This window comes from Cavia porcellus, unplaced genomic scaffold, assembly GCF_034190915.1.
Source record: "Cavia porcellus strain 051 isolate PalLab524CR breed Dunkin Hartley unplaced genomic scaffold, mCavPor4.1 scaffold_17, whole genome shotgun sequence".
Taxonomy (NCBI): domain Eukaryota; kingdom Metazoa; phylum Chordata; class Mammalia; order Rodentia; family Caviidae; genus Cavia; species Cavia porcellus.
The window spans coordinates 51,554,238-51,572,303 of NW_026947500.1; the positions used below are offsets into that span (position 1 = coordinate 51,554,238).

The following is an 18,066-nucleotide window of genomic DNA, read 5'->3' on the forward strand; positions in this document are numbered from 1 at the left end:
ATCAAACCTTGGCATCACCTGCATGTGCCTGGTTTTAGATGCATATGGAATTCAAGAGTTTTGAGGTTAAAAAATCTTCCACCCTGACTTCAGAAGGCCTTGGAGACCAGGCAGTGTGCCTTTGAGAGAGCAGTGTATGATTCTGTGAATGTGAAGGCAAAGGTACAGTGGAGACTCTAAAGGTTTGGACAAGCCAGGAGCATGGATCATCCATGTAATCCTGCAAGAGGGAACAAAACCACCACAAGAAAGGAGCCATGGGAGCTATATCCACAACCAGATTGCTTCAGATGTGGGACATGGAATTACAAGACTTAATGTTTGCCCTTCCAGATTTTGGTCTTGCTTCTTTCTGAATATTCCCTCCTGTTTGTAACTATGGAATGAAAATGTTTATGTTGAGCTATTGAATGTTGGCAGGGCTTAACTTAGTTTTTTATTTGTGCAGGAGGTTGCAACTAAGAGTTTGCCTTGTATCTCAGAGGAGACTTGGGACTTGGACTTTTAGTTGTCCTGAAACTCCTAAGACATTGGCACCTTTTAGAGATGATTAAATGCTTTTTACATCAAGGGATGTCCATGCATCTTTGAGGGGTCAAGGAGAGAATGTTATGATTATAATGTAAAATACTGTTTCTAGATTTAATGCTGATTCTTAAGGATTATTAAACCTGTTATAATGTTCAAGTTGTACAATAACAAGAATATGCATATCTTTATATCTGGAAACTGGTTTAAATAAATGTATCGGGTTCCCAAGTTGAAAAAGGCTGAATTGTTATGTTTGATAAACTGTGTCAACTGGAGAAGTCAAGAAGCTTAATTAAGTAACTCAGAAGCTCTCATCCTGGGATGTAGAGGCTGTAACCTCTCTAAGATAGTGTTCATTGTGTCAATTTTAGAAGGTCAAGCATTTAACTAAGTAATCGAGCAGGGACCCAGGGTCTTTACTTTGTAAACATCCTCACTGTACAAGAGGAGGGCATGGAGATGGTGTGAGTGCTACATCCACCTGAGGGTCATAGCTTATTTACAATATAAAGGAAGAAAAGAGGCTTGCTCCCTCCTTTTTGCCCTTTTGCTCTTGTGCTTTTGGTACCTGCCACAGCTGCCATGAATTGTTGCCCCTCAGCCATACCACTCTGCCTTGGAACCAGTTAAGTATGGATAAAAACCTCCAAAAACTTTAAGCTAAACAGACCTTCCTTCCTTCATTTTGAGCATTGGGTATTTTGTCTCAGTAATGACATGATTTTGTCTCAGTAACCAACATTAGCAGGGTCTAAAAATTCTGTACTCAAAGATACAAAGAACTGGCAAAGATCGTGCAAGAAGAGCTGGCAGATTCTCCTCTTTGCTTTTGCTTTACCTACGGGGGAGAGAGAGAGTGAGAGAGCAAGACAGAGGGAGGGGAGAGAGGGAAGAGAGAGAGAAAGAGAGAAAGACAGAGAGAGAGAGAGAGAGAGAGAGAGAGAGAGAGAGAGAGAGAGAGAGGAGGAGGGAGAAGGATACTATCAATTTGAGAGACTGACTTAATGAGTTCTGTGGCTTCCAGAGAGAACAAACAGAAGACAATGTGCCCAACTGAGTTCTGGAAGGGTGCTCCTTGACCCTTCTGCATAATGCAGATAAACTTTTTTCTTTGAATCAGGATAGAGCCACATGGGTGAGGGCAACAATTGGCATAGTTCATGACTTTCTTCATACTGAAGACATTGACTGAGAGTTCTAATTCCACAAGGGAACATGCAGATTTGGGACTCAGGTCTTTTAGACCTCATCTGTGGGTGCATTAGGGGACTGGGAACTGGGCCTCAGAGGAAACTGCTTGTCTTCTTGTTGAGACATATCCACAGGGACTATAATTGCTATACCTTGGAGACCACTTTGGGTGATGAATGTGGATCTCAGAGCACCTACAGCACCTGTTCATGTCACTCCTACAGGAGTGTGGGTTGGAGTTGGGAGCTGATAGGAAGAAGTCTTTCTCTAAACTCTGATTGAAATTGAACAAAGCCTAGAGTAAGTATGTGACCTAACCAGATTGAGCAAATCATGGAAATGAAGAGCAGAGACCTTGGTAGGACAGTACTAGCTGCAAGGATCTGGAGGATCATACTGCTCAGGAACTGTGAGGCAGCTGAGTCATGGCTGTCCCATCAGGGGTTTACCCTGCCTGGGTGTGTGCATGTGCATGTGCGTGTACGTGTGGGTGTGTGTGTCATGTGGGATGAGGGAAGAGGACACAGAGGCTCTAACACATCGGCTCATCATCATATATAAACAGGTGTGGGAAAGCAACAGACACCTCCAGACTCCCCAATCCTCTCCCCTTGCATCTTTAGGATGCTTCTTTAAGCAGTAAAAGAGGCTCAGGAGAATCAGAGATGAAGCAGAGGACTAGCCAGGTAAATCTGAAGTGGAATTCAGGTGAGGAGACCGACCTGGCCTTCTTGGCTCAAGCCCAATGTAGATCACCATGTTCGGTTTCCATTATTTATCATTTTCTGTGACAGGTCAGTACAATATATGAGCAGTTGTTGAACTCTTATACTTTTAAGATTAGCAATATTTTCTCTGTGCTGCTCCTCTGTGGCTTTGCCAAAGGATGTTCAATCTGTTAGCTCTCCTTCAGGGCTTATAGGCCGCTATCCATGTGTGCATTCGGCGACTTCATGGTGGACACATCCTGAAGCATGTGAAAGCCCATCACCAGGTGTTCATCAATTCTAGGTAGGTTTCTTTTTAATGAGAAGAATATATTTACAAAGAGAAAAAAAGCTTCTGTCAAGAGAGACAGAATTGGTCCTCAATGGATTGCTAAGAACTTTGCTTTTTCTAGCGATATTTATAGAGCAATATCACAAGGTAAAGTGGGTCTCAGTTGGGAGATAACGGGAACTCACAAGTTGGGCATGAGGTAGGACAGATCTATGGTCAACCAATAAGATTAGGAACATAATTGCTCTGGTCAACTTGATTAAATTGGAGTCTAATGGGGGACATGAGTCATGTAGTAAGCAGGGATAAATACAGAAGAAGGTCTCTGCCTGTAGGAGGCTGGGTTAGTAGCACCCCCCCTGGCTTCCTCAAGATGACAGAGACCTATTGAGAATATCAGTCCTTGATGTTTTATCCTTAGAATGTGAGTTCATTCATTTTATTTTTTATCTTGAGGTCTGGCCCCTGAGTGGAGGTGTCTGTCTCCCTCGGTTGCAAAGTATCTGGTCTTCTGCATTGGCTCTTTTGAATGTCTAGCCTTCTCTGACTGCCTATAATATTCTGTCTAATTTAGCTGACTATAACTTTTCCCCCTTTGAAGACATACCCTGAACTGCCATCAGGGAGTAGTGGGCTATGGCAGACCTTTGCTTCTTTAGGTGGAAGGGGGTCATGCTTGCTGATTGGCAGTCAGAGATACTTTACAGAGGGTCTATCTAAAAGCCTTCAGTAGACACTAGGCATTTTCATCTTGGGCAAGCGTACAGGTTTAAGTCTGGAGGAGACACAGGCAAAGAAACAATTTAAGTATGCATGGACCAAACAACAGAATCAACAGGATAATTATGAGTACAGTTAACAAAGATTTCCATAAGTAGAGCTAGTAATGGCTTCCCACGAGGAGGATAAGAATAAGGTCTAGGAGTTTAGAATCTGACGTGTCATTGATTTGTCATCTAATATCTTGAATGGCTGTTGAGATATTAGCAGGTGGATCGGGAATGTGCATATATTATTCAGTCTTTACAATTGCACAAATATCTCCTCCCCTGTGTACACCATCTTATTTTGGAGGATGGCCTGTCTCATTAATTTTACTTCTTCATTTAGGAGAGAGAGACTAGTTACTGGGTCATTTAAGGTCTGCTGAATATAGTTAGTTAAGGCCTTGATATGCTACATGCCTTCTTCTAACCCTAGGGAAGGGATAAAGATAAAGGCCAAGTGATCATACCAGTGAAACCCACTTCAGAACTGTTGATGTTGTAGGTGGGGCAAATTTTCAGGTTTGCTGATATTTTTGACACTCCTGCCTTGTAACCATGCAAATCCCATGGTGCATCTCCCTCTCCATCCTGGGAGTAGCCGCAGGTTGGTTCCATAAGACCAGTGAGTGCCGTTGGGGGTTCCCCATCTAATTCCAGGGTGATTAAACCAGTCTGTTGCAAACCTGCCTTTAGCCTGTAAAGTTATTGTGTATATACATTGTTCAGGGGTTGGGTGTCTAACCCAAGAGCTTAGTGGAGTTAGGCCAATGAGATAGGAGTGACTCTTTTGTTCCCCACATAAGGACACCTTTCTACTGAGATATCCTATGGTGGGGGTTAACCATATGTGCTCATCTCATATTTGAAAGTAGCCATCTTGATATCTGTGACTCTTGGCCTCAGAATAGGACTCTTATTTTTATTTAATAGGGGCCTCATTAGTGCCTAAAGTAAGGCATCAGTAGCACTGCTAGAAAAATTTGATTATGTCCAGAATCATTAAGAGTATAATTTACGGGCCATTCCATTACTTTTTAATGGTGGACTAAATTATGTTATTGAACTTTTTTGCATCTCATTAATGTAGCCTTATAGTTTATTCCAATCATCTCTTTGAAGTGGGAATACCCACCAAGGAAGTCCTGATGTACTCAACATGGGGAGCAGGCCACATATCCAGCAGGAAGTTTGTTGTAATGATTCTGCACATTCCTGTGCCCACATTAGAAAGGAACTGCACCCTTCTTTGAGTGGTGAAGTGTTTAGTAGAAATGCTAATAGTACATCACTTACCAGAAGGCTTTTTTTCCTGAAGAGAAATCTTAAGTCTTCTGGTAGGTTCACAGAAGTATGTAGATGGTTCTTCACCTCAAGTGATAGTCTCTGGCTTCCAGGGCTTGAGTCTGGTGTGGTGTATTCAAAAGTCCTGTCCTATTGTGTTGATGGTGGAAGGAGCTGACAGGATCACAGTGCATGGTCCTTCCCAGATTGGTCCTCTGTCTGATGATCTTGGTGGAAGACATTCAAAGTATATAGGGATAGGAAACTTCCAGCCTACTAGTTATCCAGTATGAGCCTGTATTATCTAAAATTGAAGAATGAATTTTAGGAATGATGGAGTTTATAAGAGCAGAATATATTTGTTGAGAGAACCAGAGCTTCTGTCTGAGAAAGACACAAAAGGGATCCTAAGTGGGTTGCTCCCTAGCAAGTATCTACACTCCAAACATTTCCAGTAGTTAAAGACTTTCAAAAGATAAAAGTAATCTCTTGAACATGTGTAAGAAACTATCCCTTTTTGCAGTGATTCTTGTCTCATCTGAAAACTTATTCCACATAAGTGTAATAAGCCCTGCAATGCTCTGAACATCCAGGTCAAGTAACACTGATGGGAAAGACTGATGGAGCAAAAAAAGAAGCACCCTGTGGGTAGAGGCTGGAAAGTAGCTGATGGTCAGGCAGAACCTGGTGGTTGGAAGCACATGGATCCTAGGGAGCAGGGGTGCTCTGCTCACTGTGCAGAGGGGAAGAATGTGGGGGCTGGTGGAGCTGCTGATGTAACTTCACATGGCTGGAAAGGTTGTGGAAGGCCAATGGGCCACTGGGTGTGAGATGAGAAGTAAAAGGGCCGTGAGGAAGCAGGCTCAGGGGTCAGGGTGAGGACGTTGCTGCTGACAGAGGAGTCCGAGTGACATCCCACCCATGATGCAGTGCCGGGGCAGAGTTCTAAAAGAGAGTCAAGATTTTAACCAAGATTTCAGTTAAAGGAGCAGACACTGGTGAGAAACCAGCAGAAGAAGGCTGGGAGAGCCACTGCTCTTGGCTGTTGTATTAAGCCTAACATGAAATGAACCAGGTTGGAAATAGCAGAGGAGCCAGGTCACAGAGAAAGAGTGGTGGGGTCCTGAGATGGTCAGTGTGGTGGTACAGAAGGCCGGGGTGGCCCTGTGGCAGCGCCTACTGGAACCAGAGGGAAGAGTGGCTCCAAGTGGTCTCCAGCTCCCCAGACTCACACAGCTGCTTAGTAGAAGTTGGGGAACGCACAGTCATAGGCTGCAAATGTTCTTGTTCATTTATTTACAATACAGAGATGACTGTTACAGAACTGCTGTGAAGGTAGGGCTTATGCCAATCATCTCGGACATATGTTGTGCACACCTTCAATAAATGCAAACTAGGGGCTGGGGATTTAGCTCAGCGGCATAAGTGCCTGCCTTGTGAGCATGGGGTCGTGAGTTTGATCCCTGGTACTGATAAAAAATAAATAAATAAATGCAAACTAGCAATAAAGGCAAATCTCACTCAGAGTTTCCTAATTTGCTTCTCATCCCTGCCTTCTCAGGTGCCAGGGTCTGCATGGCAGGCGCGAACCTCACCCTAGTGACAGAGTTCCTGCTGATTGCCTTCACTGACTTTCCTGAGTGGGGATTCCCTCTCTTCCTCTTGTTTTTGTCTCTCTACCTCCTCACTGTAACGGGGAACTTGGGGATGATCATTCTGATCCGCGTGGATGGCCGGCTCCACACCCCGATGTACTTCCTTCTGAGTCACCTGTCTCTGGCAGACATCTGCTACTCCTCTGTCACTGTCCCTCAGATGATGGCTGTGTTGTTGCAGCATGGGGCGGCTTTGTCCTACTCTCGCTGTGTAGCTCAGTTCTTCTCCTTCACCTTCTTTGGTTCCATCGACTGCTACCTCTTAGCCCTCATGGCCTATGACCGCTATGTGGCCGTGTGCCGGCCCTTGTTGTATGTCACCATCATGACACGGAAGGCCCGTCTAGGTTTTGTGGCTGGAGCTTACATGGCTGGTGTCTTCAGTGCGCTGGTGCGGACAGTCTCTGCCTTCACTCTCTCCTTCTGTGGAAACAATGAGATTGACTTCATTTTCTGTGACCTCCCTCCACTCTTAAAGCTGAGCTGTGGGGACAGCTACACCCAGGAGCTGGTCATTGTTGTGTTTGCCATTTTCGTCATCCCCATGAGCATGGTGGTGATCCTGGTGTCCTACCTGTTCATCATAGTGGCCATCATGAGGATCCACTCTGCGGGAGGCCGGGCTAAAACCTTCTCCACTTGCACCTCCCACCTCACTGCAGTGTCACTCTTTTTTGGCACCATCATCTTCATGTACCTGGGAGGCAACTCTAACCGGTCCTCAGAAAGGGATCGGGTTGTGTCTGTGTTCTACACCACAGTGATCCCCATGTTAAACCCCTTCATCTACAGCCTGAGGAACAAGGAGGTAAAAGAGGCTGCAAGGAAAATTGTCAGCAGTGTCAAGCTGCCCTAGTGACCTCCACCCTTGGAAAAGCCTGGGAGCCACCTACTCGGGCACCAGGCTGAGGACCTTCCTGATTCATCGCATGCCTGATAGCTCAATGAGCATATTGTGCTAGAGGCACACAAAGAACCAGGAATCTTACTTCAGGAAGAAGGAAGAAAAGATGGAGTTTGAAAAGAGATCAGAGTGAGAGCTGTGACTCTCAGAGCAAATAACAGATGGCTGCAGAGTTAAATCCTCTGCAGTCCTGATGTGGCAGGTGTCACTGCTCTGTGATTATAGGGACTATATTTACTCAACATTTTCTGTGAAATATTTCCGCTGTAAAGAAATTTTGAAATAAACTCCCTGTACTCAGTACTTTGATTCTGTGGTAGGTAATATTTGTTATAATTACCTCATTATATATATATGTATATGTATACATATATAATCTATTATTTATCTATCCACCAATTCATCCATGAATCCACCTTATGTTTTGATTCATTTCAAAGTGAGCTAAAGACATTAGCGTTAATATCTTTCATCCCTGCATATTTCAGAATTGTGGCATCATTTAGACTTTAATAGGTTCAATAAATACTTATTTTTAATGGTCAAATTATGTTATTTTTATGGCCCAATTAGTAAAGCTGATTCTGATCTAATTAGTCTTCAGATCCTGCTACAGGTTTCCAATGACGCATCACAAAGATCTCTGAACAAAACCCACAAGGACGAGTGTATAAATCGCTGTTTTTTCCTGGACGTACATCCTGCCCCGTCCCTCATCACCTGTCCCGGCTGCCCTTCATCATGCACTTGTCTGGTGAAGGTACAGCATTTCTGCTGTCCCATGGCATTTCTGGTGTGTGTATCATGGATGTCGAGTTTATGTTCTTGGAGCACTTGTCCTCAGAAAGGCAGAGTGGTACGAATCTCACATGAGCTTAGCCAGTGTGTTTCCCAGTTCATCATGCGCTCTGTGACACCTCTGCCCAAAGCCTTCCAAGGGACGCTGATTTTTGATCCTCACTCCTCCAACTTGGTCACAGTTGAAGCAAAGACACTGAGCAGAAACAGGTCCTGTCTGCTCGTACTTCTTGTCTAGATGACCCTTGTGTTCCACACTCAAACTCATTTTCTCTCTGTTCTTCAGAATTTCAAATAGCAAGCTTGGATGTGTGGAATATCAGATAGCCCAGTTATGAGTAGTGACCACTCTCCTGGGGAGCTGGAAGGGACTGTATCGGACAAGTAGGATGATTCCACACTCAGCGAACTGAATGCACCATGGCATACTCAGGATTCCAGTGACAGGATTTCCCTCTGGAAGAAACAGACTAGAACAGGTAGAAAATTAGGGTGCACACTGCCAAGGATATGCAATTTAAGATCACAAAGTGAGACAAAATTATCTAAAACTTCAAGGGCATTGTGTTTATTCTAGATGACAGGATGTTTGAAAACAAATTTGTAATTTTCATGTGAAGTATTTTATACTTTTAGTAGGATTCTTTCCGGATATTAAAGCCGAGGCTGAAAATCACCTCAGGTCCATTAAGGGGATGATTAATACATTTTTCATGTGTCAGTTGCATGATAGGTGATTGAAAACATTGAGTAGTTAGAATTCCTGATCAAGTTAGATGAAATTCTATCCTAATTGAGAAAGACAATATTGGGTTTGTATAAATAAAATGATATACCAAGGAATTATTTTCTCCCTCAGAATCTATATGAAGGCAGGGAACTAAGTGACGTTTCCTAGGCTGAGGAAGCAATTCAATGCTTCCTTCTGATTCAATTCTGAGCAGTCATTTGAAGACTTCAAGAAGACAGGGCTAACTGAAAAGGTAGAAACTTAGCCATGGAGCCCCGAGTTATATACAGGACTCCATACACTATTTACTCCATGAAAAGAGCTCAGGGGAAGTTAGAATGTGTGTAGGAAAGGTAAGATGAGGTGCAGTAAAGAAATACTAATAGTTCATGATGGCCGTAAATGAGTGTCAGTATTTTGCTATGTCTTGCTATGCTGTGTTGGACTCACTCAGATAAAGAACTATGATTGTTTTTGTTCTGTTATTTTAATGCTAGAAGTCCTGCTTTCCTTTAAAATACATGGCTGATGATACATTGTGCAAAGAGATCTGCTTCTGAATTAAAGAGTAAAACCATCCTATGATACAGCAACCCCACTTCTGGGTATATATTCAAAGAATTGAAATCAGCATGCTAGGAAAAGAGCATCGCCTCCAAGTTTATTGCAGGATAATTACACACAGTAGCCAAGAGGTAGATATGACCTGAAAACCCAAGGGCAGATGAAAATAGATAAAGAAAATGGTATATACATGTGTACAGACATGTTACCTAGCCTCGTGAAAGAGGGAGATCCCAGCCCTGGTCGTAAATAGGAAGTCACCCTCAAAACAACATAAAAGAAAACTTGCAGAAATCACAAACAAACAAACAAACATACAAGGGTGAGGAGGAGCCCCTGGCTGCTGCTGTGCCCTCAGAACCCGCCCCCACAAACTCCAAGCCCATCATGTGTTTCCCTGCGTGCTGGGCAGCAGAGGCTCAGAGCGACCCATGTGCCTGATCACAAATGAGGCTGGTGTTCCTGGAGAGAAGGTGGGCCTGGGAGACCCAACGCTCCAGGAGGTAGAACAAGCCTGGCCTGCAGCATGAGGCCCAAACAAAGCTTGCAGGGAGAAAGAACCATGATTTGCTGTATCCCGGGACTGCGGAGTCTGCAAAGAACGCAGTCATCCAATAACACGGAGGAATTTTTTAATGAACTCAAATTGTTTCTTTTCTTTTTCTGTCTTGCTTTTTCCCTTCATTGATTTTTTGGGGGAGTAAGGGAGGGTAGATAGATTAAGGCTTAGTTTCTCTGTTTTTTTTCTTTCTCCTTTCAACTTTTTTCTTCATTTTGCTGTTTCTTCTCTTTTTGTATTTTTCTTGTTAATTTCCGTCTGTTGTTACTATCTAATACTGTTAATTTCCTTTTACTCCTCATTACATTCCCTAATCTCTTTCTCTCCTCTTTCATCTTCCATTGATGGACTTTCAAATTTTACTTTTCTCATCCTCCAGTTTTCCACCCTGTCTATCTTCCTTACTGTAGTCACTGACATTTATGATTCTTTAGCTAACTCTGTGTTAGTAATATTGAATAGACTTCTATTTTTAGTGAATGCAAAGTGTTCAATTTAGTAGGTATTTATTGTAGGTAAATATTTGGATTTTTAGAAGTGTTTATACTGTGATTGTAGTTTCCTTCTGTATGTTCAAGGGTGGTACATATTTGCTTCTTAGGATATGTTGATACCTAGTTTGTCTTTGATGCCGTTATTATTGCTGGCTTTAATACCATAGCCAAGGTGTTGCTGCTATTGTTTTTCTCAGTGTGCCAGTACCTGGGCTGCTGTTGTATTAACAATACAGTGGCCCACTCCTGGAGCAATGAGTCCTGGGCTAAATAAAGTATCCCCATCCTAATAAAGTGTTGGATCTTGAGGCAGAGGTAGTGGCCTATAGGTATCCAGGTGCCCACTGCATCAATGAAAAGCAGAGATTAACTGAAGAGGTCTACACACTAGCAACAAAGCTTCCTCATACTCAGCCTGCTCCAGCATGACTGACAAAAAGACCAACCGCAAACAAACAGAAACATGGGAAATAAGGCCACAAAATACCTCCCCAAACTCCCAACTCCTCCAAACCCAATCCATCCCTGGAGCATGGAGAGGAAAAAAACTCACATCTGAATTACACGAAAGGGTAACAGAGGCACTAAAATCAGTAAGGTGCTTGATGAGTATAAATAATATCTAACTAACCAGATAGTGGACCTATTACACAGAACAATCATGAGTCTGCAGAAGGCACAAATAAAAAGCTAGTTGAGCTAAACAAAAAGATATAAAACATGAATGCCTAGCACAGAAGAGAATCCAGAGTCTATCAGGAGATTAAAAATCGTGTCAGAAGCATGGGTGGCAGACATGACCGGTGTGAACTAGGAGACAGGACAAGTGTCAGGGACCAATTAATGAGAAGTTCCTTAAAAGCAATAAGAAACGTGAAAAATGGATACAGTAGCTACTAGATTATGCAAGGGAGACTAAGATATTGGAGTTAGGGAAAAATCATAAGGCCTCACAAATGGCACAAAAACTCACTGAAATAATGGCAGAAAACTTCATAATTATTTAACATACAAGTAAGTGAGGCATTAAAAAAATCCCAAATAGCTAGGGTCAGAAAAGAGCCTCTTCCTGACACATCAGATCCAAAATTCCAGAAGTCTAGCACAAGAACAGAAGCTTAACAGTCAGAGAAAAGTAGCAAATCATTTATAAAGGCAAACCCATTGTAATTACTGCAGAGTTCTCAGAACAAACCAGGAAGGTCAGAAGAGCAGGGAGTGAAGTGTTTCAGGCCCTAAAAGAAAACAATTTCCTAGCCAGACTGATGTATCCTACAAAATTATCTTTCAAAATTATTGGAGAAATAAGATGTATGATAAAGAGCATATAAAGCTGTCCAGGACCACAAACCAGCCTCTAACACAGTCTCAAAGAAACCTTAGAAAGAGACAGTGAAGCTTATAATTCTGTAAGTTCAATGGGTGGGAAGTTCACCCACCAGGCAGGGTGAGTGGTTCAGCAGAAGGGAGAGACAGAAAATCAGCAGCAGGAAAATAATGCAATGCTATAAGTCAAAGCCTTTCAGTGTTAACTCTCAGTGTGAATGGTTTCAGCCTGCACCCCACTCCTGACACAGACTAGCAGAGTGGATCAAGAAAACAAAATTCAGCAATATGCCACATGCAAGAAACACTTTGAACCAAAAAGAAATTCATAAAATAAACATCAAAGGACAGAAAGCAATATTCCATTTGACAGGAACAAAGAAACAAATGGAAGTAGCTAGCCTTTTTTCAGACAAGGTGGGCTTCAAGACAAAACTAAGCGGAAGAGTCTGCAGAATCGTAGATGGAGTGTACGGGGTGCGTGGGAGCACCCTGTAAGGTTTTCTGAGCCCACCTCTCCATTCAATGGCACTTGGCGGTGGTAGTCACCATATTTTGATCATGCTGTGTAAAAAGACTAAAGAGGACCTTCAGAACTGTTTCAGAAAGTGGGAAGAGCAGTGAGATAAGCATGTTGGAAGGGAAAGGAGTACTTCAAGGAGGCCTAAGAGCAATGTGTCTGTGGTGGATTGATAATTGTTGGGCAACTTGTGACATCGGCTGAGCTGACTCAGCATGGTGCTGGGCGTGGAGGGCCCAGCAAGGACTACTGCCCTCATAAAGAGAAGAAGAGGGAGAGTAGTGCTGTCGGTTCTCCTGTTGCCGTGGCTTCTCCAGGAGAAACTTGTTGCGCTTCTTTCCTGATGGGGACTTGGCTGTTCTCACTGGCAGAGGAACTTGGGACCTTGTTGCTGCAGAGGGTGGCTGTGGTACATTTCTGGGGAGCCCTGGTCTTTATTTTGAGCACCACTTCCAGGCTCCAGCCTACCGATATAGATCCTTTATCCTGCTGATACAGACCTTTTGGCTTCCACCACTGACCTTTGGAGCTTCCTAGTGCAGATCTATGAAACAGACTTGCATGAGTCACTGTCCTGGCTCTAGGTTTTCAGCTGGACTCATGCAGGATGTTACTGTGGAATCCTGGCCCTTAGCTGGATTCTTTGGGGTCTTATTATGTGGACAGAGTTCCTATACTTTTTGTGTTTGACCCTTTGGGTGACTATCGTAAAATAATTCCATGAATTATGTATCCTGTATTACACTGTTTTCCTTGCAATCCCTGACTACAACAGTGTCTTTTACTGTAATAAAATTTTCAAAACTTAAACATTCACTGTATGTTTTGATCACATCATGTATCCACTAAAGAGAGATCTTGGAGATCCAGCTCAGTGTGGGAGTGACAAGAAAGCACATTTTGTTCTCTACTCCTTCTCCTCCTCCTTCTCCTTTACTTCTTCCTCCTTCTCCTCCTTCTCCTTCTCCTCTTCCTCCTTTTCCTCCTCCTTCTCCTTTACTTCTTCCTCCTTCTTCTCCTCCTCCTTCTCCTCCCCTCATCCCTGCCTCCTCTCCTGGGGTTCAGAGCTAGGGTCTTGGGTGTGCTAGACAAACCCTCTACCACTGAGAACCCCACATCTCCAGCCCTCTGTCTGTGCTTTAACTCTGCTGTTACTTATTAGCTCACAATAAACCCCGCATTAAGCCTTCTTTCCAGAGGCTATATGATCTTGGAGCTCTCTCCAAGTGTTGACTGGGATGAAAAGGGAGCCAACTTGAAAATGAGAACATAAGATCAGGGAGGATGGAGTGGCCAGAATCAAATTGTCCGCACTTCATACTGGAATACAAACTCCAGGAGCCCACACATGAAATTTAAAGAAACTGATGAACACCAAGGGTTTCAGGGCCCTGTTGGTGGCTGACAGGATGTGACGTGAACTGCTGGCCATGGATGGCAGCTTTTCCTCTCTGCCTTCCGCTGGTCTCCTGGCTGCTCTGACATACTTCCAAGGCATGCCCCCAAGACTGAGCTGTGGGAATTTCCCTCAGGTGCTGTGCCCCCTTGCCTGAGGAGCTACTCCTCTGTGTGCCCACTAGGGCACCTCTCTCTCTGGGAAAGTGTGCCTTCCTTGATGACAGTGTGGAGTTCACATGAGTCCATTTCCCTGTCCATTTCTATTTCCTGTCTTCATCAGTCATCACTGGACCAACATTGGGTCAATCCTGGCACCTCATCCCTTAGCCCTAGGATGTCTGAGACCTACCAAACCACTGATTGCCCTCTGTTTTGTGGTAGAAAATTAAAGACATGTAGGGTATAGAAAGAATCTGTGAGACTCCTACCCCCACCCTTTGCTGGAAGAAGTAGGCTGTCTAGGAGGCTAATAAACCTGACGTTTACAGGACAGTGAGTACAGATGAGTTCGTAGTGTCACCAGAATTGCAGGTCTCTGTTGCCCCTGAAGCTTAGCCTCCTCTTTGCCCTGATTCTCCGCGGTGTTGAGAATCCTGTGGTGAACACTCATATCTGTGTGTTCAAGCCGTGTTACCTGCTGGGATTGTGACACTAGCACTCTTAGAAATCAAAAGGCTGTGAGTGACCGCCTTCAGGATCCCTGCAAGGTTCGGGTACAGTTTCCCCTGAGAAGACTCTGACAGTTTTATTAGCAAATCGCTGGACTGAGCTTCCCTCCGGAGGATATGGGGAACAGGGAGAGCAGATATGCACAGAATTGAGTCAAGGTGGATTGCTCTGGTACCCAGCATCTTTGTTCTGTCTTCTGCATTTGTGAGCAATAAGGGCCCATGAGGTAAAGTGCCGGCTGACCGGTTTGGCCTTAAAGTCACAGGCTGAGAATCAAATTAATTGATTCAACTACTAATAATTTCCCTACTGGGAGGCCTCAGCTGCTTTGCCTGTGTTTTTCCTGTGCCCGGATCTTTTGACCTCTAATCACCCTCTGAGAAGAGCATTTGAAAATCACACAGGTCTGGAATATGAGAGGGGAGGGCAGGGATATCAGGGATGAGCTGAGAGGGGCTTCTGCAGCAGGATAAGTCCTTTCTCAGCAATAGGTGCCAAGTGCACCTCCAGGGTGAACTGGAGCAAGATCTGCTGAGTTTGGATGGGGGAAGATAGAGCACACGGATAGCAGAGTGAGACCTGAGGATTTGTCCTCACACCTTCCCTCGTCCCTCCTCTAGGCCATAAGCCATGATTGCTTGACTACGAGGAATAGATAGACACTTTTAGTAGCTTTTTGGAAGAAGAAAGGGCAATTCCTTATGCCCAATTCTGACTAGGCTTCATGCTTATCCAGTCAGTGGTGGCTGGGAAGGTAAGACCACACACGAAGTGAGGAGGTTGACCTGAGTCCAGCCCGTGAGCAGGGGCTGTGCAGGATACTTTGTAGAAAGAAGACTGGTCAACCACCCCAGGAATTTCCTTTTCAAATCTTCCCACTCTGAAACTTAGCTACTTTTTGGTCAAGTCCTGCTTTGGTTTCGATTGAGAATGTTTCCCAAAACTTCATGTGCTCATAGGTGGGGCTTCTGGGAGAGGATTGGACCACGGGGTGATACAGCTCACCTGGCCAGGCTGGAGGTGTTGGGTCACTGGGAGCAGGACTTGGAAGGGCATCTCTTCCCTCCCTGGCTGCTTTTTCTCCCCTGCTTCCTGGCCACCAGAGAAACAGCTACTTCTCTGCTACACCCCTATGCTCCGATGTGTTGGAGCCTGCAGACCTTGGATTGTAATCATGAGCTAAAATAAACCTCGCTTTAATTTGTGGAAGTTTGGTGTGATGTTCTAATGGCAAGAAAATACCTAAGGCAAGGCCCCTTTTTTCTAAAAGGCTACAAAGTAAGTATAGACACACAAAGAAGATTCTTTCAACTATTCCCAAGTGTGGAGGATGCACACTTGGATCTACAAATGCAGAGAATTTGTAGTGTGGTGTGAAAGTTAGGAGCATGCTCCCTAATGCACTCTGCTGGGTTTAGGCAGTGCTAGGCCCCAATCACAGGGTTGTTGCCTGAATTAAATGCATGAAGACGCCGTGTCAATGGATCCCTTCCTGTGTCTATCCTCTGTCTTAGGAGGATGGAGAGGCACCTGTCCATACACAGCGTGCACCTGAAGTAGCCTTTGCAGTTACAATCCTGTTGAATTCCTCTTTTAAATTTTGATCTCAGGAGAAAAAAGATCTTAGGGAAAAATAGACTCTATTCTAGTTTTATAGGCCCTAGCACAAGATGTGACGTAATGATCATTACTCCTTGAGATTCATTTTGGTTGTCTTACAGAGCTGGCCACATAGTGGCTGAATCATCCTCATAATTCTTATGTGGGTTCTTAAAAACATTTTTAAGGCATTAAAACTTAATCAAGACATTATAATTGTCTTTATTTACGAGATGTGGTGTTGTGTTTTGATCTATATGTACCTTCTAAAAATAGCCCCTGATTAGCTAAATTAAATCATTTGAGTTAACTGAGTGTTTCCGGAAAGCATGGTTCGACCAGGGTTTCACATGGGGCTGGGGTGCACAGGGTCAATATGTTTATGGGGAGAAACGCAGGGGCTCAGCCAGGGGACCTACTTCACAATCGACGGGAGCGTCTTTCCTAAGGGGAAAGGTAGTGTCTTCTGAAGATGTAGCTCCCCAGGGACCTGCACAGAAAACTTCCCCTCAGCGTCTCTCTCAGTGTCTTTCCAGACAGAGCTACTGCTCTTGGGGGAACCAGGCTCCCCGAGACTTGGAGGAGTCAGACCCTGGGAAGAGCCCTCAGGAGACGCTGCTGCTTGGAATAACTGCTGCTTTGCTGCTTGGCTTTAGATCATTTCTGAGCTCCTTAGAGCCATGTTACCTAGGCAGCATCCTTTCCTAGGAACTCTGGCTTCGTGGAGGCTAATGAAGAAGAGGCTTTGTGGTTAAACACTTTTGGGAAATGGTGGGTTAGGTAAAGCCGATGAGGTTTCTTAATTGTAGGATTTTATGCATCTTTTAATTTGCAATGACTTTCCAAGAGCATGCAATGGTCTCTAATCTCACGAGAACGTAAGTTTATTTCCTCCCTGGAACATCTTTGAGGACACCTGGGGGCAGGAGGGAGCCCTCTGTGTGATTCTCAAACCCTTCTGCACATTGTAACCAGCTAGGGATTAAAAGATACGAGTGTCTGGCCTGTGCACTCAGGCTTGCTCACCTAACTGGAAGTGGTACAGCCTGGGCCTAGAATGGTAGAAGTTCCCCGAGGGATTCTTGTGTGCACAAAGTTTGAGGTCCACTGTCCCAGGGTCTTGCCCTGCATGCCTTCTGGACAGGTCCAGTTGGCAGCTCACTGCCCCACTTTGAGTCATGGCCTTGCCACTAAGAAGCAGTGTATAGATTTTTCTAAAATTTCTAAGACTGCTGAACATCGAACTCATCCTCAGTTCTCTGATGAGGAAGGAAGGAATTGATTGGACTTGGAGCAGTCACGCTGTTCAAGAACACGTCTTATTTTTCTTTGGTTTTTGGCATAGCACAGAGAGGGTCAAATGGGGTTAGTACTCCTGCAATTGCTTCTTTGGGCCTCGCCTCTGGAGAATAGCTTTGGAGATTAACTGTGCCAAGATCACTTAGGAAACCTAGAAGCCAGGCAAGTTACTGCTCCCTGTACATGGATGTATCAGAATCCATGGAAGTGGTGCATGGCAACTCACATTCCAGGCAGACTGCTGTGCACACTGAACTCTGAGGCCCAGTGGGGTGGCCCTGTAATCCCAGCACTCCAGGAGGGTGGAGCAGGAAGATCCCAAGTTTGGTCCCTGCCTGGTAACCTAGAAACTTACTCAGATTCCATTTCAAAACTAAAACAAAACAAAGCAAGACAAAAACCCAAAAAACAAACAGCAGGTGGTAAACTTAGTTTGAAGGTCTTTAGTTCAATCTCAAGTACCAGGGAAAAAGACTTTTCTGTTTTCAGTGGATGCTTGTTTCTAACCTTTGCACACCCAGCTGTCGTGGGTTTCATCTTGTGGTCTCCCACCTGAACAATTCTCTGAATCAGCTCAACTTTCAAAATAACATGCTTTTAAAACATCCTCTGTTTTGGAATCTGGTCACGGTTGGCTAGTGTGGTGGTACTATATGAAATGCCCAACAAAATTCCCAAGTGAGACACAGGGAGGCTTCAGAATATGTGTTGGTGTTGGTCCCATGCTAGGAAGAGCTCCCTCAGACCCTGCTGTGGGTGGCAAATCATGGGAGGGGCCTCAG

The 18,066-nt window shown here is 44.3% G+C and overlaps 1 protein-coding gene across 1 annotated transcript; it reads left to right on the forward strand.

The window, feature by feature from the left end:
• Positions 1-6,344: 6,344 nt before the first annotated feature.
• On the forward strand, positions 6,345-7,280 carry LOC100733480 (olfactory receptor 9Q1-like). The gene has a single exon (XM_003464309.1). The coding sequence runs from the start codon at positions 6,345-6,347 to the stop codon at positions 7,278-7,280; it is 936 nt and encodes a 311-aa protein (XP_003464357.1).
• The last annotated feature ends 10,786 nt before the right edge of the window (positions 7,281-18,066 follow it).

Excerpts from the sequence above, each read along its gene's own strand:
- LOC100733480 (XM_003464309.1), top strand. The coding sequence starts at position 6,345 with ATGGCAGGCGCGAACCTCACCCTAGTGACAGAGTTCCTGCTGATTGCC.